At 38.9% G+C, this 25,764-nt stretch overlaps 1 protein-coding gene across 1 annotated transcript; it reads left to right on the top strand.

Moving 5' to 3' along the window:
• The first annotated feature begins 798 nt into the window (after positions 1-798).
• LOC108070243 (adenylate kinase 2-like) lies at positions 799-23,843 on the top strand. The gene is made up of 2 exons (XM_070215025.1): positions 799-1,486; positions 23,711-23,843. The coding sequence occupies exons 1-2, from the start codon at positions 870-872 to the stop codon at positions 23,841-23,843; spliced, it is 750 nt and encodes a 249-aa protein (XP_070071126.1). The 5' UTR covers positions 799-869.
• Positions 23,844-25,764: the final 1,921 nt, after the last annotated feature.

Raw genomic sequence — 25,764 nt, 5'->3', positions numbered from 1 at the left:
TTTTACCATATCAAATTACTATACCAGCGGAACAATTTAGTTTCGATCTGGCACTTTTGGGTTTCAGACATTAATCACTTTTAAAATTGCAAAAAAAAAAAGCATTATTATAAAAATGAATTTGTTTTTTTTCAAGTTTTAAATATTTTTTATCGCTACTAGCAAAAAAGAGCCAAATTCAATCAAAATGGGCCAAAGAGCCAGCGCGAAAAAAAAGAAACAACCGTGACTAATGTATGCTGATGATGTTAAGCTTTGTTTGACACAGAGCGACGAAAATATCGCTCTCTCCGTTGGCACAAAGTTGAGAGCAAAAATCAAAAAATAGCCCAGCGGCGAAAATTGCCATTACAAAATGAATTACGAATGCATTACTTTTCCTCCGTAATAGGAAAAAAATGGATTACAACGGATTACTTTGCCATGGGCATGGCCGCCTTGTAATGTGGTCGGGACACAATTTGCATTACTAGTAATGGGAAAAGTATGATAGGGCCGAGTCACCCATTACGAATTCACTATACTTTCCCAAAATTGTAATGTAAAATGTAGACAGACTAGAGAAAATTCAAGTTGAATTATTCAACATACATTTTGAAAATCGTATGCTGAGTTGTAATGCTGTTCATTTATGAAAACAAAAAATATTCTTTCCTCATGTAGGAATTAAACATTGGTATTATTGTATAATGGATGGGAAGGATTAGGAAAGTAAAGGATTGATCCTGTTCAATCATTCAATTTATTTAAATTGAATTTATGTATATATGTGTGTTTTTTTTTTTCTTATCTTTAACCTTCATTTCTGGCTCCGTTTAGCTATGAATTTGGACCGGACCGAAGAATTAGTCGAGCATATATAGTTAACCATGGCGCCGAATGCAGCTGTACCAGTGGAGCGATATGAGCCCCAAAACATTGGAATCAACGCGATTCTCCTGGGGCCGCCGGGATCCGGCAAGGGAACGCAGGCTCCCCTCCTGAAGGAGAAGTTCTGTGTTTGCCACCTGTCCACTGGCGACATGCTGCGGGCGGAGATTTCGTCCGGTTCCAAGCTGGGAGCTGAGTTGAAGAAGGTCATGGATGCCGGCAAGCTGGTCTCCGATGACCTGGTGGTGGACATGATCGACTCCAACCTGGATAAGCCCGAGTGCAAGAACGGATTCCTCCTGGACGGATTCCCCAGGACTGTCGTTCAAGCCGAGAAGCTCGACACATTGCTGGACAAGAGGAAAACTAATTTGGATGCCGTGATTGAGTTTGCCATCGTCGACAGTCTGTTGGTGAGGCAAGTCACTGGCCGTTTGATCCACCTGGCCAGCGGGCGGTCCTGTCACGATGAGTTTGCCCCTCCCAAGAAGCCAATGACGGATGATGTAACCGGAGAACCTCTAATCCGTCGCAGCGATGACAACGCCGAGGCTCTGAAGAAGCGATTGGAAGCATATCACAAGCAGACGAGGCCCTTGGTCGACTACTACGAGAGGTCTACAGGTCGACGACTACTTTCCTTGTACAGATTTCTAAAATGTATGAGTGTTTGTTACTTTTTACAATTCACTATTTGTAACTACAATGCAACTTAATGTTGGAAGCTTGTTGTAAAACTTTTGTATGCACCTTAAAAACGAATATCTGCATATTTCATTTATAGTTTCGTTTTAGCCGTCACTCGGCTAAAGACAGACAGACAGACAGACAGAATTTTGTATGAAAATGAAGAAAAAGCGGCTAAAATAGCTATTTTCAAAAAATCATAAAAAATACAAATATTAGTACAGTTAACATTCAAATTTGTGAAAATACTTTTGACTAGGTTTGTATAACACTTTTTGTATAAAAATGAGCGTTTTCATGTAATTAAGCGATGAAAAGTTTTAACCCGTTTTAGTTTAGTATGGAAAACACAACTAATGATTACTTGAAACCAATTAAATAAGAACAAATTAAAATTAGATATTTTTAATGTACACACAAAAAAAAGCATATCATATCGTTTTTACCTGAAATAATTTCCGGTTATTTATACTCATATCGATTTTACCTGAAATATTCATAAAATTGATATTAAATAATATAATTTTTCCGAATTCTTTCTCTCGGAGATTCTCTAACTTTGAAAAAAAAGCAAGAAGCAATATGATGAGCAAAATGACGGGAGAGGAAACGAGAAAGACGGATTCCAAACTCAAACTATAATAGGTAAGTAAAGCGTATTCATAATATAAACCAAAAAGAAAACCAGGGACCGTAACAGTTATTTTAAAATAAAAGTCAGAAAATAACTCTTAAAAAATAAAAGTCTTCCGTAACTTTTATTCATGACTTTTATTATAAAAGTATAAAAATTACTGTTATTGTGCGACTGAAACACAAAAAAGTCCAAAATATCTCTTGCCAATGACGTCACAAAATCTCATCTGTTGAAATTCGGTTGGAATTTGTACCTATGTTGTTATGGTGGTAATTTTGTAGCATATAACGTTTGATTTGGGAAAATAAGCTGGTGGAACGAAATAACGCTTTAGCGGAGTACGCGATGTCCTCGGCTTCCATTTTTGTCTGGTCGGCCTGGGGTGGGTTTCTAAAGAAAGGGTACCGCCACTTTACCATTGCTCAAATGCTATTAAAGATAAATTAAATTTCGCGTACTTAGTTTTGGGACACAGAAGGAAAAAGCAAGAGAAAGATACACCTGCCTATGTCACTCTCTTTTCCTCGCAGGATAACTGCGAAGGCCCACCCTACCATGATCCTGAATGTCCTTGGCTTCGTCCCTGACACTCTGACCTCCATAATCCCCGGATGAGGAGACTTTTAGTTATACTTCATTATAAATTCGTTTTATTAATTATAAATAATTACTGCCTTGTGCATAAATGATAATAATAATAATCTAGCTGTTAATTTTATTTTTAGTTCATGTTTGCTAATCATTTGTTTTATTCCCAAATTTAATAGAATATTCGATTCGGTTTTATTCACTTAAAATTTATTTGCGTAGGTTTGTGAGGAATGAAATATTGCTGAAATAAAATTAGATTAGGTGAAATAAGCAGTTGGGGTTTGTTTTGTTCAGTATAGCAATATAGATATATATGGGTATATGTTTCATAGTAATAGAAAAAAGGGAAGAATAAGCTCATTCCATAATGGGTTCCATGTGGTAGTAAAAGTAATTTAATTTAAATTATTTTTTTTGTTCTCCTTTTTTTCTTTTTATTTGTAAAGCTGATTTTCGTAATGAACCCGCGATTAAATGCAATGGTAGCTACCTATATATGTGTGCATTCCAGTTTTGGCATTGGAAAGCGCATGGCGTAGGTCAGTTACGCATGGCGTATAGCGCAAAAGAGGACAGGAAAATAAAGGTACAGTGAAACAACTTACCAACGATCCGGCGGCGAAAGATCTTTAGCAGCGGTCGCTGGAAAAAGAGAGAGAGCCTTCATACGTCATGTTCTTTCCTTCTGCACACATTTTTTTCCTTTTTCTTTGTTTTATTTTTTTATATATTTTTTTTATTGATTTCGGGAGGAATATTTTCAATTAATTTCACTAATTTTCGTTTTCTCCAGCTTACTTGTACACACAGCTTTACCTTTTCCTTTTTCTTCTCTTTATTTTATTTATGGGTAATTCATTTTTTTTTCTTCGCACTTCTTTTCACTTAACACGTGTTTTCGTTTACCCGTTTTTTTATTTTTCGCAATACTTACCTCCTCTTTCACATTTTTACCTTTTTGCTTCGCAACTTCACTTCTTTTTCATTTCTTAACCAAAAAAAATTAACACCTAATTCTTTAAATTACTTGTAGAGCTGAATTCTAATTTGTTTCTTCACATTATTCTCTTTTTTTCATGATTTGGGGGATATTTAGTCAAGTGGCTTTCCCGGCTGACTCCGGGAGAGAGGCGGAAAGCCCAATCGCTCTGGGAAAGCTGAACGAATTTTGAGAATCGGCCGGCAAAGTTTTCCAATTGGAAGCAGAGTACCGAGTGGCTGGAAATCCTAGGTCTGGACGAATGGATTTTCGCTTTCCGGCGAATTGGGTTTTGGCTGTTGGTATCAGCAGAAATATCTTCCGGGGCGCTTTGCCAATTGGAGGCTGCTGGAATATTGTTGCTGCTGCGTGCCAAGCTGGACACGCATCGAGGGAAAGAAAAATAACAAAAAAAAATCGGCTTAGGCACTTCCTTGAATTTCCTATTTAGATGGCTGGGTTATATTCACCTTGCTTGGCAGCAATAAAAAAGGGAATATAATTCCTTTTCGTTTTGGATCTTTTCTTGTAGTTCAAAATTTTGGGTTGGTTTTACGTTAAAACAAAAGAGTACAAAACTTTTCCCAACGACTCGATAACCTTTTGGGGAGCTGATGACTGTCCTCCTTGACGATCCAATTTAAAAAGAATTAGCCAAGCGCGTGGCCAAGGTATCTTACCCCAAACCGGATGTCTTGAGCCGGCAAAGATGGAACCACTCAGCTGACTTTTCTTTTTTTTTTTCTCTTCTCAAAAGTCAAAATCAAGAATGGCAATTTTGCTCTGCGGTTCTGCCCATTGCCGATACCAACATACTTGATGGGCAGCACTGTTTTGCTTGCTTGTATCTTTTGATGTTATTCTTTTTTTTTTTGCCTACTTTTCGGGATTCCTAATAAAAGCTCGAACAAGCATTTTTCTAGAATTCCCCACCGCCAAAATCGCACTTGGGGAATGCCATTTTCCAAAGTGTGATTCACGCTTGGAGAGCAGATAGTTTATTGTTTTATGTCTTTCGCATAAAATTTCGCTATTATTTTCCCTTGTAGGTCCTCTAGTTCTTAATAGGCTGACCCTAGTTTTTTTCTTATTCTGGCTTTAACAAATGTCGGCGCTAGCTTTGCATTAAAACCTTTTACAAACTTGCTTTGTTGGAAATTCCTTCTATATATCTCTTGGCCTACGGTATACGAAACTTCGCGACTTCGTAAATTATAATTTTTTTCGTTATTAGCCTGCTGGTGTCTCATAGCTTTTACTGCCTCTTTCCTAAAAATATTTACAGAATCCTCCCTAGAGATTTGAATAGCCCTGTCTTCTAGCAAATCCAATTCCCTCAACAGCTTATACTCTGACCCGTCTGTGACCATGTGCTGACCGAAAGCTAAGCGGGAGGGAGTATTGTTAACGGCTGAATGCCAACTGGAGCGGAGAGAACAGCATATGCTACTAAGTTTGTCATCCCAAATGGACTGATCAGGATTAACATAAGCTTTAATGCCAGCTATAATACTGCGGTTGACTCTTTCTGACGCGTTTCCTTGTGAAGCATAAACGGCAGTGTATGCGTGTTGTATCCCGTACTTTTTGAGCAGATTATTGAAAATATTTGACTTAAATTGTACTCCATTATCGGAGACGATTACCTCGGGTGCCCCAAAACAATGAAATAAGTCTTCTTCGAGATACTTTAATATAGCTTCGGCTGTGAAATTTTTAACTGGTTTTATAAAGGGAAATTTTGTAAAATGATCGAGAAGTACTAGAATTCCGACATGGCCAGATTTTGGGATGTTTAGTGCCTTTACAAATCTCACAATTATTAACGTAGTCTCGGACTTCGTTCACCAAATTAGGCAAAAACAAGAGAGAACGCTATAGTCGGGTGCCCCGACTATCAGATACCCGTTACTCAGCTACAGGGAGTGCGAAGGAGATGGAGAAAAACTTTGATCCGCCGTAACTTTTTAACGAATGGTCCGATTTAAAAAATTTCTTCTACATTTCGATAGGTATTGATAAACACAATAAAATTGCGTTTTTACTTTTCCAAAATATTGAAATTTTTAAAACCGTATATAAGCGATTGTGGGCGTTAGAGGGGGCGTGGCACCCTTTTGAAACAAACTTGCGCTGCGTAGGAACTCCTAGAATCTGCATGCAAAATGTCAATCTTCTAGCTTTTATAGTTTCCGAGATCTCAGCGTTCATACAGACAGACAGACGGACAGACAGACGGACAGACGGACAGACGGACAGACGGACAGACGGACAGACGGACAGACGGACATGGCTAGATCGACTCGGCTAGTGATCCTGATCAAGAATATATATAGTTTATAGGGTCGGAAACGCTTCCTTCTACCTGTTACATACTTTTGCACGAATCTAATATACCCTTTTACTCTACGAGTAACGGGTATAAATAGTGTCTTCTAATCCTTTCTAACGTTTTATTAATTCCACAATGAGTGGATAGTGGATCGTCGTGAGCTTTTTCCAATGCCACTGGTACCAACTCTTTTGGCAGCCACAATTTCCCAGGGTTCGTAAAATATTCCTCACAATCTGTCATTTTCCTCAAACAAAATAATGTCAACATAGGGCGGTGATATTTGTCACAATAAAATGAGGAGTAACCAAGCAGGGCTGATGAATATTTTCCTGACAAAAATCACAACTGCTTTATACTGCTTGTACGATTTCGACTAAGCAGAAATTCGTTCGTTGCTGATAGCTAATTTGACCTAAATAAATAGATTGCTGATATCTTGGTCTGCGCACATCTGCATGTGATAAACGGGTCATAAACCATATGCATCCAGCCGACGGACGTGTCTTCACACCATTTGTCATAACCCTTGGGAAATTCTAACCCGACCATTTGGTAGATGTAATTGCTTATTTAGGCTATTTTCTTGTAAAATGATAATAAACCATGTTGTCCATTTGTATCTAACCTAGACCTAAGTAAATATCCTTGTAACCCCAAATCATGTATATAAACCCGGATCCATGCTCAATTAAATCAGTACGAAAAGAAATCTTGACGTATTCACTTCTCCGCAGCCCAATTTGTTCTGTACTTATTGCGGCGACTTTTGCCACTGGTTCTGTACTTGAGGCACGCAAAAAAAAAAACCCTTTTCAGCAAACCCGATTTCGGTAGAAATCATACATTTGGTGACTTTGAACCGCAACAATTGTTCAAATTGGGACTCTAATTTGAACCAGCATCATCGATCATAGTTTGATCAACCCAAGGTCTATTTGGTAAAAATTTGAACCGCATATATCGGTCAATTATAATATCCATTTGATCTGACTTCACGACGTTAAGTACAGTCTTCAACGGTCAACAAGGCGACCAAAAGACGGTAAATTCAACTACTTCAGGTGTGCGATCAACTTGGCGATCAAACACTGTAAGGATTTACATTGAAAGGTTCTGATCAACCAGGCGATTTGAACCAGATAAACTGCTGTTTCACTGATCGATCTGTTCAAAGCCAATTTACATATATATATCCAACGGTGTGAGTCGAGGCACATCATTACAAAATACCTCTTAAGTGGATTATATAAAAAAAAAAAGGTAAAAATGGCACCGAACAGCATTCATCAGTTGTTGACAGGACAGTTATCGATAGGAGAGCAAATTCAGAATGTCATTCGGAATTATAAAAAGGATTCCGTCGACAGAAAGACTAAGCCAGCCTACTACAGAGAACGTTTATTAACGTTAGAGTCCCTGTGGGATAAATTCAACTCCGGAGATAATCAAATAAATATTTTCCTCAAAGGAGTAACGTTAGAGCACGATTATTTTAACAATGAATTCTTTAATAAAATTAAGCAACTGGTTGAGGACTATAAAACAGAATTCAACAATCAGTTGTCTCTCTTGGAAGCGGATGTTACATCCATCGCATCCACAGCAGAGGACATCGAAATAGAATCGATGTTCAGAGAACAAAGGGTGTTGCTTGATTGTTTAGAGCGCATCATAAATAAAATGACCGAAGAAACGAAACAGAATTTCTCGACCGTCATAACACAATACTGGAATGAAATAAAAGATATTCATGTCCAAATTTAAAAAAAATTTAAGGACCCTAAGGAACTTGGATATGACGACAGCAGATATATGGCAGCTGAAGATGCAGTCATAAAAATACAAACAGAAATGTATATAAAAAAGGAGACAACAAATAGTTCTCCAACAAATGCTGTTCAAAATGCATTACATTTCCCAAAGGTAGCCATACCCAAATTTGATGGGGATTATTTAAAATGGCAACAGTTTCATGATATTTTCAAAAAAATGATTCATGAATCAACGTTACCCACTATACAAAAAATGTGGTACTTGAAGACTAACGTTAATGGAGAGGCCGAACGCCTAATTCGCCATTTATCACTAACCGAGGCAAATTATTCAACTGCATGGAAAACACTTGAAGAACGCTTCAACAATAGAAGAGTATTAAGTAATACTTTAATTCAAAAATTATTGGATCATTCAATGATTACAAATGATTCGAAAACAATTAAATCGTTGCATGATAATGTGAAGGAAACATTATCTGCTCTCAATAACATTGGGATAGAGACAGACAAATGGGATCCACTTCTACTCTGTCTTCTAACGAAAAAGCTTGATCGACCCAACCACTTGTTATATGAGCAATCCGTTCAAAATACAAGGCAAATTCAACCTTTGAACGAATTTTTAAGCTTTCTTGAACAGAGGTTTCTCACTCTTGAAGCCATTGGATCAGAAAAAGGAAAAAAGCAAAATACATGTGCATCAGTTGGAGCTGAAACACAATATAACTGTTTCTTTTGTAAGAAACCAAATCACAGCATATATAAATGCAACGAATTTTTAAAGAAAACCCCAGCAGAACGTCTTAACTGGGTTCAAAAATCAAAAATTATGTGTTAAATGTCTAAGCCAAAATCACCCGTCAAAGACATGCACAAAGAGAGATTGCTTTAAATGCAACAAAAAGCACAATACATTGTTGCACTTGGAAACAAAACCTGAATTTTCGGATAGCATCACAGCCGCATCTGCAAGTGGAAAGCAATCCAGTTATATTCTTCTGGCGATCGCCCGTGTAATTATTCAAGGAGTAAATGGACAAAAGGCAGAATTCAGAGCCCTGCTTGACTCTGGATCCCAAATTAATGCCATTTCCGAAAGAGCAATTAAAATGCTCTCATTGAAAACTACAAATTCGATGCTGAAAATAAATGGCATTGGTGGAAAATGTCAGACTTCCAATGCAAGGATCAATGTTCAGCTAAAGTCAAAACAAGGCGATTTTAGTTCACGGCTTGAAGCAATGGTTTTGCCTCACATAGTCGCTGATCAACCAACGTATACAATTTCGACTGATAATTGGAAAATACCAAAAAATATAATGTTGGCTGACCCTCAATTTGGAAAGCCTGGAAAAATTGATATTCTTCTTGGAGCCGAGCATTATTACAATATAATGCAACCCGAGTGCATGAGTATAAAGAATGGACTCCCCAAGCTACAGAATACCAAACTTGGATGGATTGTAGCCGGGAAAATTTCGGAGAGAGCACCTACATCATCAGTATGTGCTGTACTTACGGAAGGAGAAAAAGTTGATGAGCAACTCGCTAAATTCTGGGAATCGGATAATTTTCAACCAGAGTCAAAATGCTATTCACCAATGGAGAAACAGTGTGAAGATCACTTCCTTCAGAACGTTCAGAAGGCTCAGGACTCGAGACTTATTGTTAAGTTACCCTTTTTGGAGCATACTTCAGCGCTGGGGGAGAGTCGTGACATTGCCACGAGACGGTTTCTATCGTTGGAGAAACGACTGCAAAAAGATCAGGAAATAAAAAAAGGATACATACAGTTCATGAAGGAGTATGAAGCTCTTGGGCACATGAAGGAAGTACCCCAAATACATCTTCCAAAGTCCCATTACTTTATACCGCATCATTGCGTTCTCAAACCCGACAGTCAGACAACTAAATTAAGAGTTGTTTTTGACGCATCAGCAGTGACATCTTCCGGGAAATCATTGAACGATTTAATGCACAAAGGTCCTACAGTGCAAAACAGTTTAATGTCAATACTGCTTCGATTTAGAATGCATAAATATGTATTCACTGCTGACATTGAAAAAATGTACAGGCAGATTTGGATAAATCCAAATGATCAACAATATCAAATGATCGTCTGGAGAAATGATCCGTCAGAAAGGCTTAAGTTTTATCGGTTGAAAACCGTCACTTATGGCACAAAGTCTGCACCATATCTGGCGACGAAATGCTTGGAGTATTTAGCAAGCAAGGAAATGCAGAAATATCCTATAGGATCGTCTGCTCTTAAAAATGATTTTTATGTCGACGATTGTATCACCGGAGCTGATACAATACCAGAGGCACTTCAAATTCAAAAGGAACTTAATCACATTCTATTAAGTTCCGGATTTAAATTAAGAAAATGGTGCGCAAATAGTAACCATCTTCTTCAAGGATTGGATAAGGAAGATATCATTCCCACAGTACAATTTGAAGATGCTGCCTATGAGGACTGCAGCATTAAAACCTTGGGAATCACTTGGAATCCTGCGATTGACAAACTCTGTAGAAAAACACAAACTGTGACCACAGACAAAATAACAAGACGGGATGTGGTTTCAGAAATATTCAAAATATTTGATCCTCTTGGACTATTTTCTCCAGTAGTCATAAAAGCCAAAATATTCATGCAAGGCTTAACAAAGGAGAAATTTGAATATAACGAAGAATTGCCAACACAGTTACAATCGGAATGGAAGCAATTCCGGGAAGACTTAAAAATGTTGAATGACATTAAAATTCCTCGTCATGTCTTTGATGGAAAAATTCCTGTGTCGAAGGAGATACACACGTTCGTCGACGCTTCAGAAAATGCGTATGCTGCAGCCATATATCTTCGTGCAGTTCACAAGGATAAACGAGTGACTGTACAGTTATTATGTGCAAAATCGCGTTTGGCCCCTGTAAATGCGATCACGCTCCCGAGACTGGAATTAAAGGCAGCAGTATTAGGTGCTCAATTAACAGCGACCATAAAAGAAGATTTGTCGCTGCAAGGGACTGCAACATATTTTTGGGCAGATTCCGAAATTGTGTTATCCTGGATAAATAGCCCAAAAACAATCAAGGACAAATTTGTGGCTACTAGAATTACCACCATTCAAGAAGCATCGTTGCAAAGGGAATGGCGCCATGTTCCATCGGAAAACAACGCTGCAGACATAGCGTCAAGAGGAATAAGTGGTTCCAAGTTCAACAATTTCAGTCTTTGGTTTTATGGTCCACTGTTTTTGTATGGTCCATCATCCAAATGGCCATTACCATTTGTTGCGGCAAAATCAGAACGCTGTGCACTTCCCCAGGATAACCCAGAAATCTTGGTAGCTACCACGCAATGTCCAAATTGGCTTTATGGTATAAACCATGGGAATTCCTTCGATAAGTTACTAAGAATAGTAGCCTACATCATGCGCTTCAAAGGGAAATCTACAGATGCAACTACAATGGTGACATTTGAAGAATTGGAAAATTCTCGGAAAATAGTTTTCCGGCTAATTCAGCACAATAATTTTAGTGCTGAAATCAAAGAGCTAAAGAAATCCCGGGAAGTCGGACGAGGCAGTAATCTCAGCGCCCTAACGCCTTTCTTGGATCAGGATGATCTCGTTCGAGTTGGAGGCAGATTAGAAGCATCTGAACTTTCATTTGATGCAAAACATCCTGTACTATTGCCATATAATGATCCAATAGTCAAATTAATATTTGAAAAAATCCACAAGGAAAATATGCATTGTGGTGCCCAAACTCTAATAGCCACATCAAGGCAGAGATATTGGGCAATTAAAGCAAAAACAATAGCTCGAAATGTTATTTTAAAATGTGTCAAATGCACCAGAGCTAAACCAAAGTTAATGGAACAAATAATGGGACAGTTACCACCTTTAAGAGTCACACAAGCTCGTCCGTTTCTTAATTCTGGAGTTGATTATTGTGGACCATTTAAGATTCACTATAAAATTCGTGGAAAGAAACCACATACTGCTTACATAGCAATCTTTTGTTGCTTTGCGACCAAGGCAGTGCATTTAGAATTAGTCAGTGATTTAACGACAGAAGCATTTTTGGCAGCACTTCGTCGATTCATAAGTCGTCGAGGAAAATGTCAGACTCTACACTGCGACAACGCTACGAATTTTGTTGGAGCAAGAAATAAGCTTCAGGAATTGGAAGAAGCTATCTTCTCAGAAAAGGCCAAGAGGTCTATAATGGAGACCTGCAATAATAAAGGCGTCAACTTCAAGTTTATCCCACCAAGAGCACCGCATTTTGGAGGACTTTGGGAAGCGGCGGTAAAATCGGCAAAACATTTATTGTTAAAAAATGTTTCTACAGCGGATCTGACCTATGAGGAATTAGAAACTGTGATAGTGGAAATAGAAGCTATCATGAATTCAAGACCCTTGGTTCCAATATCGAGCGATCCAAATGATGTGACGGCACTTACTCCAGGTCACTTTCTAATTGGAGAACCATTAACCGCGCAAGCAGATAGTGAGCCATCTCAGCAACCACAATCATTGGGACAGAGATGGCAAGCCGTATCCAAGTTAAAGCATATGTTTTGGACTCAATGGTCAACTGATTATCTGCAACAACTTCATCATCGTCAAAAATGGAGAAGATCCTCAGCAAACGTAAAGGAAGGAGCATTAGTGCTGATCAAGGAAGACAATACTCCAGTTCTGCAATGGCCATTGGCACGAATAATTAAAACAATTCATGGCAAGGATAATTTTGTCAGAGTCGTAGAAGTCAAAACGAGTAAAGGAGTAATACTTACACGAGATATTCAACATATCGCCCCACTATTTTCAGAGGAGGAATCTGTTCATAAGCATCCAGCTGCCTTAGAGGAAGATGAGAATACACCTGATGAGAGGCAGGCGAAAAGGCCGAAGAAATCAGCAATGCCATCGCTGACAATGGCGTTAATAGTTATGCTTCTTCTATTACCTTTAGTAGCAGCACAATCAATTAACGTTACTCAATTTGCATCGAAACCAGGAATATTCTTCGAAAGGATTGGAAAGAGTCAACTAGCGAAAACGGATTGGACTTTAATTGTCTATTATAATTTGCGACCTTACTGGAAGGATATGAGTACCTTTTCGATGGGTACAACAAAAATTGGACACTTGTGCAAGCAGTTTTCAGAAACAGAGGCATGTGCAAGCATGTATCAACACTTTAAACACATCGAGGAGGATCTTCAAGCGGAAAATATGCTTATAACAAAATCACGTCAGCAAAGAGCGCCGTTGGATATCGTTGGAAATATTGCCAGTAGTCTTTTCGGCGTATTAGACTCCACTTATGCTGATAAAATGGTGCAAACGATAACAAAGGTTAAGGCGAATGAGAAGCATATGCTTACTTTGCTAAGAAATCAAACATCTTTGATTGATTCTACAATTAATGTCATTAAAAGGGATGAGATCTCGAATTCCAAACGGTTAAAATCGATAGAGAATTATATTGCAGAAACAACTGGTACTGAAAGTAGATTTAATAAATTTTCATGGTACATAACACTTGCAACTCAACTCTCTCTGTTAGCCTCCAGTTTGCAAAGAATGCAAACCGAAATCATAAACGTTTTAACTGATATTCGGCATAACACAATAAGTCCGATGTTGCTGTCACCAAGGCAATTAAAGGATCAGTTAGATCAGATACGAAACCACTTAAAGCCTGGACAGATGCTTCCAGTTTCTCCTGATAATATATTAATGGCATATCAGATGATGAAGGCTGAGGGAACCATCATAAAAGAGCATGTTATCATCAAGGTAAACTTTCCATTGGTATCTACTCAGATCTTGGATATCTACAGATTGACACCAATTCCATTACTAGCCGAAGATGGAATCAGTATGTTTGAAATTAAAACCCCATACATCGCAATCAACAGCCATCGGGATAAATTCTTTGAAATGTCAGAGATTGATTTAAAGGCTTGTCAAGAGAGAGCAAAAGATGATTTTATATGCTACAACAAACAAGAAATGTTCTCTTCAGAAACTAGCTGTGAGATGCAGATGTTTCATAATAAAACAGATTCTTCTTGCAAATTAATAAAGGCAGAAAAACCGTTAGTCTGGCTAAGAACACATGCCAAAAATCACTGGATCTTTACAACAAGATCCACGCTAACATTATCTGCAGTTTGTTTGGACGGAACCTCCAATATAAATTTAAGAGGTTCAGGATTAATGGTTGCCAAACCTGGATGCACCATTCGAAATTCCTTAATGACAATTACAAGTCAAGACATATTGGAAACCACATTACATACATCGTATGCTCGCTTTGGAGAAGGAGAACTCACACAGAATTTACGATTTAATTCAACAAGATCTGCCTCTACAAGTTTGATGGAAGACTCAAACCTTAACTACAAGGAGTTGTATCAACGAGAAGCTCAACTCCTGCCCTCCAATAGTTTTAAATTACCACATAATCTTGAGACTATTGAACATCATCATATTGCGATCTATATTGCATTAGTTTTTATAATAATCATTCTTATAATTCATTTTATGAAGCAATGGCAAAAACCTCGAAATACCCTTCAGCTGAATCAACTGCCGACGACCACACCTGTAAATAGAGACGGCTCCTCGATCCAGCCTTTTACAATCAACATTAACGATTGTTGAACATCAGTTCATCGGCCGGGAGTATGTACGATTTCGACTAAGCAGAAATTCGTTCGTTGCTGATAGCTAATTTGACCTAAATAAATAGATTGCTGATATCTTGGTCTGCGCACATCTGCATGTGATAAACGGGTCATAAACCATATGCATCCAGCCGACGGACGTGTCTTCACACCATTTGTCATAACCCTTGGGAAATTCTAACCCGACCATTTGGTAGATGTAATTGCTTATTTAGGCTATTTTCTTGTAAACTGATAATAAACCATGTTGTCCATTTGTATCTAACCTAGACCTAAGTAAATATCCTTGTAACCCCAAATCATGTATATAAACCCGGATCCATGCTCAATAAAATCAGTACGAAAAGAAATCTTGACGTATTTACTTCTCCGCAGCCCAATTTGTTCTGTACTTATTGCGGCGACTTTTGCCACTGGTTCTGTACTTGAGGCACGCAAAAAAAAAACCCTTTTCAGCAAACCCGATTTCGGTAGAAATCATACACTGCTTTCTCCTCAAAACATTTTCCTCATTTTTGACATATTGTGAGGAAAAAGTTAGGAAAATATTAACCAAAATAAGGCTACTAAGACCAAGTTTTATAAAAGGTTTTCTTTGTATTATCTAGACTTTAATAAGCAATTTATATGTTTTTAAGCGCAGATTACATCTTTTGTATCTTCTGCTAAGTCTACCACCGACTATGGATCAAATACTTTATTTCTTCACTTTGTAAATTGAACATGCTTTTGAGTTGTCGGTGCTATTTGTCTTTGACTATATTGTCAGTGATCATTTCATCACTTGTGAGGGATATTTTTTTCCCTCACTTTCTCATCATTTTATTTTCCTCACTCATGATGAATATTTTTCGGTGAGCGATATGTATTTGAATGAGCAAAGATGACAATTTGTTTGTATCGTGATATATATATATTTATTTTCATCACAGTCGGCTTGTTTTTGAGGGATATTTAAAATGAGTGATGTTTACGAACCCTGCAATTTCCAAACCATTTCGTCACCTAATCTTTCCTCAGAGGCATGTTCAGTTCTTCTATAAATGCAGTTATTGACGACCTTAATATCTGGCAACTGTTTTTCCGCTTGTGTTAGTTTTGCCTTAAGTTGTTGATACTGTTCAGATAGAAAGTGTGGAGAGCAGAGATCTATGGTTTTTTCAATTTCTATGGTAGACAAATCCTCGGTAAAAGTGCGGGACAAAGCATCGGGAACTACGTTTCTAACACCTTTTCGATGCTGAATGGAAAAACTTTAACCCTGTAACTTGGGAGCCCATCTGGCCAAACGGCTACTCAAGTCAGATTGGGACATCAACCATTTTAACGAGGCATGGTCGGTTACCACCGTAAAGGTATGCCCTTCTACGTATGCTTGAAATTTTTGTATACTTAGTATAGCCGCCAAACACTCTTTTTCCGTTACGGAATAATTTCTCTGGCACTCGTTGAGTTTGCGAGACATGAATGCAATAGGAATTTCGTCGCCATCCTGGTTGATCTGCATTAAAACACCCCCAACACCCGTGTGACTGGCATCACAATTAATGCAAAAAGGGTTTTGTGAAATCTGGCATATGTAATACGGGAGCTTTAGACATTGCGTCTTTCAAATTCTGGAATGCTTGCTCAGCAGAGTTGGACCAACAAAATACCTTTTTCTTTTTTAATGAGTCTGTTAGCGGATATGTTATTGCAGCGTAATTCTCAATAAATGTACTATACCATCCAGTCATGCCTAAGAAACGGCGAAGTTGTTTCAGCGACCGAGGTGTGGGGTACTCTTTAATAGCTTCAATCTTAACCACATCCATTGATATAATTCCATGACCGACAATGTGACCCAAGTAGTGAACTTCAGGTACACAAAACCGACTTTTTTTACATTTATGGTAAGCCCTGCTTTTTCTAACGCCAGTGCTATTTCGCGTAATACTTTGGTGTGCCGTTCGAACGTGTCGGAAATAATCAGAGGATCGTCCAAATAAATAAATACCTCCGTTCTCAGGTGTGCCGGAATAATGCGGTCCATTTATTTCGACATGGTTGAAGGGGCATTTGTTAGACCGAAGGGCATGACTTTGAATTGATACAGTGGCCGGCCGGGCACCGTAAAGGCAGTTTTGTCCCGATAACTTGGCTCGAGCGGTATTTGCCAATACGCGTCTTTAAGATCAAGGCTGGTAATATACTCAGCCTTGGGAAGACGGCTTAGGATACCCTCTATTAAAGGCATAGGATAAGCATCCTTTCGCGTCACCTCATTTACCTTGCGGCAGTCTATGCGAAGGCGCACTTTCCCAGGTTTTCTTACGATGACTACTGGCGATGACCATGAGCTATCGGATTCCTCGATGACTCCAAGGCCAATCATACAATCGATCTCGTCATACATCAGTTTTTCGATGGCTGGGGAAACTGGGTAGTGACGCTGCTTAATAGGTCCTACGTACCAACGTCTATCTCATGCTGCAACAATTTTGTTTTCCCAAGTCCCTTCTCAGCAAATGAGGGAAAGGCTTGAATAGCCTTTTCCAAAAGCCTATGCTGTTCTGAAGAAAGCTTACGCTGTGAAACAATTGCGGTTGGCTTTTCTTCGTGGCCTGATATACTCGCTAATCCGTCTTGTGTTGTCAGACCCGAGGGCAGAATATCAAATTTGGTCCAAAAGTCGATCCCTAGATATAGCGACTGAAAAAGCGTCGAAACAAGGAAAAATGTTAGACGCTTCGTTAACCCTCGATACGTGACCTCTAAACAAAGCTTTCCCAAAATGGTTTGTGACTTGCCGTCTGCTGTGTGCACATTTGATGACATTTGTTTGAACTTGATATTGTTGTTAAAAATTTCTCTGGCCTGTCTCCTTCTATACAGCTTATGGAAGCCCCCGTATCGAGTAATCCCTTCATGACTCTTCCCAGCAGCGTAACGTTTGCATATGGCCGTACATCGCGTCCTACAATGGCGGAAACTAGCGCCTGATTTTCTGTTTTAATTTTCCGGTAATATTTGCGAATTCGTAACGAAGACCTTCGGCTTTTAAATGAGGATGAAGACCCAGGTCGGTGTTCTAGCAGGGGAGTTGTCTTGTCTGGTAATGCAATTTCTGTAAATTGCGGTGTCTCTACAGATCTGTTTGAGTCGCGATTGATGCAAGTTTCATCGTGCACTTGCCACTGGTGCACGTGTCCCTAAGTTTTTTGAGCCAGTGCACTTGGTACAGCTGTTTTTATATGTATTCGGCTGACCGCAGAAAAACGCAACTTCCAGTTGAATATTATCTGGCTGATACGATCTGGTCTCAACCATGTGTCTACCTCAGGAACCCTAGGCTCGACTCGAATTTGTGCAGGACAAAAGTTTCCTGCATTCGCTTCCTGTTCACCCGAACTATGACTGGCACTTTCATGACGCTGATCATCAATCTCTGACTATTTACTCCCCGAAGCTGTATTTCGCTGTTGATTTTCTAAAACTTGCAACATTTTTTGTAAGTTTGTATTGATGTTGTCAGCCAGAGCTTCTGATCGCCTATTGCAGTCCCTAACGGCTTGTTGTAACTCTTTCGCTTTCGCTTTGGGATGATAAGTCTGCTTTGCACACCGGACAAATTTTTTGATTTTTAACCTTGGTGTTAAAGCAGATTCGATGAAAAGTATGCCCACAGTTAGCTGCTAATAATTGAGCAGCGTATTCAATATTTTTCAGACAAATAAAACAGTCGGCGTTTACAGCTGCTGAGGTATTCGCGTCAGACATCTCCTACTAAATTGTTCTAATTATGTTTCCTCTTTATCCTTCCCTATAGTTAATATTAATATATTTAATAGATTTATTTGCAAATTATATTACTATTGAGTTCTTTTAAAATTTTCAATAAATTTAAACTTATTACCGGGAATTAGGATAAGCTTCGTGTCTAGTAATCATCCCAATTTTTTTTTTTTCGGCAAGTGGATTACAAGTAAACATATATACAACACAGCTTTAGTTATCACAGGCCTACAAAAGTTGCGCATGCAAGAGATCAAAAAATTTCAAGCTGCTAACGAAAGCCTCTGCTCTTCCAATTTGGCACTGCGCTGCCGCGTTTTTATTTGTAAGCGATTTGTAACACCTAAAGAACAAATAAACCCCCGAAACGATAGTGCTACTGATTTGTAAATCCTAGTATCTTTACTGGCAACAATTCAGTCCGTAATTATTAATTTCCGGAAACATATGCCCATTTTGAGAATAGTGTACTACGGTAGAATACCTAAAACATAAGATTATCTAATCCAGTAATACCCTAAGAACCTAACACAGAAAAGTTGCTGCGTGGCAGGACATAGACGTATCTATGTTATCCATCTCCAATCGCAAGAAACACGTGATTCAGCTTCTATCTCATTACCGACATTACAGGGTAGCCTCGGAGCGTACCTACAACCTTGGTTCGTTAATCCAGAAATCACCTGTTGCCATAGTGAGACTACCCTTCTTTTTTTTTTTTTTGTTTAAAAAACTGGGCATAATTGATTGGGTTAGAACGGGTAAAGAAAGTTTTAGAGTCTGACCATGTTTCTTGTTTCCAACTGTACGTGGGGGGGCGTCGCAGTTGTTCCGTCTATTGAAGGCAGCTTCGTCGGCGTTGCGGCTGTTGCACGTAGCCGTGGCAAGCTGTGGAAGAGAGTTGGGAACACTTGTCGATCGCGGAGCTCGAGAGAAAAAATAATACACGGTGAACTTTTCGTAAATAGCGCGGACCGGCCGGGCGATATATTTCTTGCGATTGACAATGAGAACTAAACTTAAGCTAATTGAGCGCTGTGCTTTAGAGCGCTGTGGAGAGATCCCGGGATTGGGAAAGCGGGAGAGCCTGGAAGAGAGCGTCCAATGCGGGAGAGCCTGGAATCGCGAGCATCAAGTGCGGGCGAGTAGGCATTTGCAGACGAGGGGAGAGCGGGCAATTTAAGAGAGGGGAGAGCGGCGTAAGCACCAACGGTATTCATTATTTGTGTATAATAAATAAACTCCGTTTAGTCTAATGTTGTTGACTATTATATTTCATAACAAGACAGCCAAGATCAGGCCTCACACGTTTGGGCGCCATAATTATCTGTAGCATATAACGTTTGATTTTGGAAAATAAGCTGGTGGAACAAAATAACACTTTAGCGGAGTACTCGATGTCCTCGGCTTCCATTTTTGTCTGGTCGGCCTGGGGTGGGTTTCTAAAGACGGGTACCGCCACGTTACCATTGCTCAAATGCTATTAAAGATAAATTAAATTTCGCGTACCTAGTTATGGGACACAGAAGGAGAAAGTTAGAGAAAGAAAAATGGTCGAAAGAAAAAAAACACAATAGAAAAGATACACCTGCCTATGTCACTCCCTTTTCCTCGCAGGATAACTGCGAAGGCCCACCCTACCATGATCCTAAATGTCCTAGGCTTCGTCCACAGGATCCCTGGGAGTGACTACACTTTCTTACCCTGACACTCTGACCTCCATAATCCCTGGATGAGGAGTCTTTTAGTTATACTTCATTATAAATTCTTTTTATTAATTATAAATAATTACTGCCTTGTGGATAAATGATAATAATAATAATCTAGCTGTTAATTTAATTTTTAGTTAATGTTTGCTAATCATTTGTTTTATTCCTAAATTTAATAGAATATTCGATTCGGTTTTATTCACTTAAAATTTATTTGCGTAGGTTTGTGAGGAATGAAATATTGCTGAAATAAAATTAGATTAGGTGAAATAAGCAGTTGGGGTTTGTTTTGTTCAGTGTAGCAATATAGATATATATGGGTATATGTGTTATAGTAATAGAAACAAGAAAGGAAGCTACCTTCGGCCAGCCGAAGCTTATATACCCTTGCAGATAAAGTAATACTCACTCGTTGCAGTTCCAGGGATTCCAGATTCAGCGTTTCTATTTTTGAATTTTGTTTTTAAGTAGTCAAGAATTAAAACGCCTACTTCCTACAAAGTAACAATGAATTTTCTTATATATGTTTGAATATTCCTATGGGAACCTTAAGATATAGTGGTCCGATCCGGCTGGCTCCTGCAATAGAAAGAAGACTTTCGGGAAAGTTTCATCGCGATAGCTTTAAAACTGAGAGACTAGTTCGCATAGAAACGGACAGACGGACAGACGGACATGGCTAAATAGACTCGGCTATTGGTGCTGATCAAGAATATATATACTTTATGTGGACGGTAACGTCTCCTTCACTGCGTTGCAAACATCTGACTGAAATTATAATACCCTCTACAAGGGTATAAAAAGGGAAGAATAAGCTCATTCCATAATGGGTTCGATGTGGTAGTAAAAGTAATTTAATTTATTTGTTTTGTTGAGTTTTTCTTTTCTTAAATTTTTGTGTTCATAGTTCTCTTCTTTTCTTTTTATTTGTAAAGCTGATTTTACGTAATGAGCCCGCGATTAAATGCAATGGTAGCTATCTATATATGTGTGCATTCAAGTTTTCGCATTGGAAAGCGCACGGCGTAGGTAACGGAAGACGACGAAAGGCGTTTATACAATCAGTTGTCGCAGAGAGCGACAATAATGGCTAATGCGACAACTTGACCAGGAGGAGATCTTGGAAACTTAAAATCTTGAGGAGATTACGAGGGAGCAGAGATCCAGAGAGGGTTATTGAGACGAGGCGGCAAAGTGACGCCACTGAAGTTAAAAGCTATTGAAGGCGTGATTGAAGGCGATATTAAAGGCGCGAGTGAAGACGACGTTGAAAAGCAGTTCGCAAAGCAGTCATCAGAGAAGACAACGGTTGCAGCTTTTAGTTCAACGACTTACCAGAGACGAATTTGAAAAGCAGTGGCAAATATCAGAGATGAGCAACTAAAGACGAGAGACAGCTGGCGGTTCGCTAGTATAAATCCATACAAGCATTATTTAATTGATGCCACGAATTTGAAGTTAAACAAAACAATTTATTGCAACGTAAACAATATTTTATTCCCATTTAAATTGTTCTTTTGTATTAATCTAAGTGTAGAAAATATGAATGTTGAAGAGATCACACGATTTTCTGTTGCAGAGCTTAAAGACAAATTAAAAGATTTAAGATTACCAAGTTCAGGCCTCAAAGCAGTATTACAGGAAAGACTCATCTGCTATTTTGAGGGGGAAAATATCGACCAAGAGGAAAACACAGAAAGTTCAGAAGAGTCAGTGTACGAGGAAACCACAGTCGTAGAGTCAGATTCTTCTAATTCTCAACCCTGAACCATGGCGTTCACACTGAGAGATATTGAAGATTCGCTTTCAGCATTCACTGGAAATGGTTCTCCAGGTATTGATGAGTGGCTTGCAGACTTCGAGCTTAATTCTATTACAGTTGGGTGAACTGATCTTCAAAAGTTCATTTACGGCAGACAGTTGGTAAAGGGAGCTGTAAAATTATTCTTGGCAGCAAGGAACAACAAGGAATAAATGATTGGAATGCATTAAAAGCTCTAAAAATGAATTTGGGAAGAAGCTTACAGCAAAACAGGTGCACAAGATGCTCGAAAATAGGAAGAAAACCCAGAAAGAGAGTTATATAGAATACTTCTACTGTATGACCGCCTTAGCAAATCAGTCAAAGTTGGACGAAGAAAGTATTATAGAATACATAGTGAAGGGTATAACAGATTCGAACCAGGCGTCCAATCTTAATACCCTTTATGAAGGTGTGATCGGTAGCGATGTTCTTAATACAGTAACCGCAACAATTGGACCACTCAGTTCATTTAGTAGATCTTGGCCATATGTCCGATCTCACCTTAGGTGGAGATGAAAATAGTCCAAGCCATGACTTAGGTCTCACTCATTATAGTGACAATCAAAATGTGGCGACCCCTACTAATATTTCGGGCTTGACAGAAACATTCTTTATTTAATGGCATCTAATTTTATTGAAGACATTGTTCCAGATTTAGATCTGCTTCACTTGAGCACCGACATAAGATCAACAGTGGTTGGGTTAGTTCAAAGTTTCAAGCCAATAAAGCCAGAGTCAAGCCCAGTAGAAATGAAAATACTCGTCACAGATGAAATCCCAGACTATCAGAGACCTAGGCGCTTACCGTACGAGGAAACTGAGAGAGTTGACAAGCAGATCAGGGATTGGCTGAAGGAAGGAATAATTTGTCAAAGTGTTTCCGAATACGCCTCACCCATAGTTTTGGTTGCAAAAAAGGATGGCACCAAAAGACTCTGTTGCGACTACCGCAAATTGAACCAGTAGATTACACAGGTCAACAAAATGGACTTTATTAAAAGGTGCAGGCCTATGGGCATTAAAATATGTTAATATAGACGTATATAAGAATATCTGCATACTTCGTTTTCGCGTTCAACGGGTGGTATTTGTGCAATCGCGGTTTGAAAAAAATAGCAACATTTAATATTTTGATTTAAGATATCTTCGACAGTCTTTGCCCAACTGTATTAAAACCTATGCCAAAAAATGGCTTAGATGCCCATCTACATAATTGCATTTAAGGTTCCATTATTATTTGAGTCAATCAAAGCCTATGAGCCATTGAAGTAATTTGTTCACCTCTATTCACAACCAACTTAATGCGGTGAACAGTCTTAAAAAAATACAAGGAAAAATATGTGCCGTAAAATATTTGACAGGCATCTAGACACGACTTTTCCCGAATTTTTGAGATAAAACCCACTATTGTACTTCAAAGGATGGAATTTATAGAATTTTTCCTGTAAGAACGGGAAAAGTAACAAGAATTTTATAATTCCATTTTACATAAATATCTGACACATTCGTAGAAATTTGCCTTTCAATTTGTTTAGCAGTAGGCGCCGAACACCGAAAATTTGTATTTTCAAGGGGTTAGTATGCCTGTTAAATATCTCCCCCCACAATATTAAGGCTACGCCACTGTTATCTTTAAAAAACCTACTGTGTGAAGTCACGACCAACTCGTTACGTAATAGTTACTCAAAAATACTTGTTACTTTTTACGTTCCTATGAAAAAATTCTATAAATTCCATCCTTCGACGTATAATGGTCTTATTTATCTTAAAAATTCGGTGAAAGACGCCTCTAGATGCCTGTCAAATATTTTAGGGCACATATTTTTCCTTGTATTTTTTTAAGCCTGTTCACCGCATCAAGTTGGTTGGGAATAGAGGTGAACAAATTACTTCAATGCATTGTGATGGAACCATGTACGGATATGAAGCAGTCCTTCTTCAAAAGGATTCAGCTGATTAAGAATTTCACCCGGTAGAGTACATGAGCCGCAAGACAACAGATGCCGAGGAGAAATATCCTTCTTATGAGCTACAAGTACTCACTGTAGTACAAGCTCTAAAGAAGTGGAGAATCTACCTGCTGGAAAGAAAGATTAAGATCGTCACCGACTGCAATGCAGTGAAAGTGAAAGTATCTCGTTGGGCCATGTTTTTACTTTGAGTACACAATAGAGCATCGTCCAGGCACAAGGATGAAACATGTCGACGCGTTAATCCGAGTACATACCCTGTTGCTTCAAGATTCAGTCAGACATCGAACAGGCTCAACGTCAGGATAAATGGATAAAAGCCATTTGTAAGGTCCTGGAAACAAATACCTACGATGACTTCTTTTTGAAGCACGAAGTTCTCCACGAGAATTCTATAAAAGAGCTCATAGTAATCCAATCAGCCATGGAGAACGAAATAATCAACACAGCTCACCGACAAGGACACTTTGGCGTCAAAAGGACAATTGACTTGGTGCAGCGCGATTATTACATCCCAGATTTGGAGGAGAAGGCTCAAACTAAAGTGAAGTCCTGTGTAGAGTGCATAGTTGGCGAGGCTAAAGATGGGAAAAAAGAGGGATTCTTAAACGCAATAAACAAGGCAGACGAGCCGTTGCAGACCTATCTTATTGACCATATTGGCCCCATGGACATTACAAAAAAACAATACAATCATGTCTTAGTAGTGGTCGACGCTTTCTTTAAATTTGGCGCTGACGAAGTACTGGATATAATGGAAAGGCAGTCTGAAGTTTTCGGTTACCCAAGCCGTATAATCACGGATCGTGGAACGGCATTCACAGCCAATGTTTTTCAGGAATACTGTAAGAATCATAATATTTAGCATTTATTGGTAGCCACAGGAGTGCCAAGTGGCAACGGCCAAGTAGAGCGTATCAATAGGATTGTCATCACTATATTGACAAAACCAAGACCCAAAAGCTTGGTATAAGCATGTAGGCAGGGTTCAGCGATTTATTTATTCCTCTCCACCTAGAAGTACAAAGATAGCTCCATTCAAGATTCTTACTGGGATCAATATGAAGACCCAGTACGATAAACAGTTAGACAAGCTGTTAGAGGAAGATTTCTTAAATGAGTTACAGGAAGAGAAGGAGAAGATTCGAGAGGAAGCTAGGGAGAACATCGCAAAGATTCGGGACGAGAATCCCAAGTCATTCAACAAATCAAGGAAGACAGAGTCTGAGTACAATCTCGGAGATTTAGTGGCTATTAAGAAAACGCAGTTTGGTAAAGGGTTGAAGTTGAAGAAGAAATACTTAGGGCCGTACGCCGTGACTCGTAAGTTGAGACATGGTCGATACCTTGTCGAAAAAGTATGAGATGATGAAGGTCCAAATGAAACAAACACTGTCGCCGAATATATGAAGTTGTGGTCGTCCTAAGTCATTCAACAAATCAAGGAAGCCAGAGTCTGAGTACAATCTCGAAGATTTAGTAGCTATTAAGAGAACGCAGTTTGGTGAAGGGTTGAAGTTGAAGAAGAAGTACTTAGGGCCGTACGCCGTGACTCGTAAGTTGTGACATGGTCGATACCTTGTCGATGAAGGTCCAAATAAAACAAACACTGTCGCCGAATATATGAAGTTGTGGTCGTCCTCATTCGGGTCGAATGAATTGTCAGAATAGCTGGATGTAGGATTGGCAGCCCTATTTTATAACAGATCAGTTGTTCTGTTCCATAACATTTTTCTTAAGTGTTAAGAAGCGTGAAAAATGTGCACACCAGAGACCTGCACGATACGATGCCGATGCCGATTCCACGAGTATACTCGGCATCGTAGAATCGTACGAGTAGCATCGTAGCATCGCCAACAAATTTCAAATTTGACATTTAAAAATAAATTTCAATAAAATTTCCTCTTCTTCTAAAGAATTCGCGGGT

Source organism: Drosophila takahashii, chromosome 3L (assembly GCF_030179915.1).
Source record: "Drosophila takahashii strain IR98-3 E-12201 chromosome 3L, DtakHiC1v2, whole genome shotgun sequence".
NCBI lineage: Eukaryota > Metazoa > Arthropoda > Insecta > Diptera > Drosophilidae > Drosophila > Drosophila takahashii.
The sequence above is the reverse complement of the archived record's forward strand: the minus strand, read 5'-3'. Positions and strand labels throughout refer to the sequence as shown.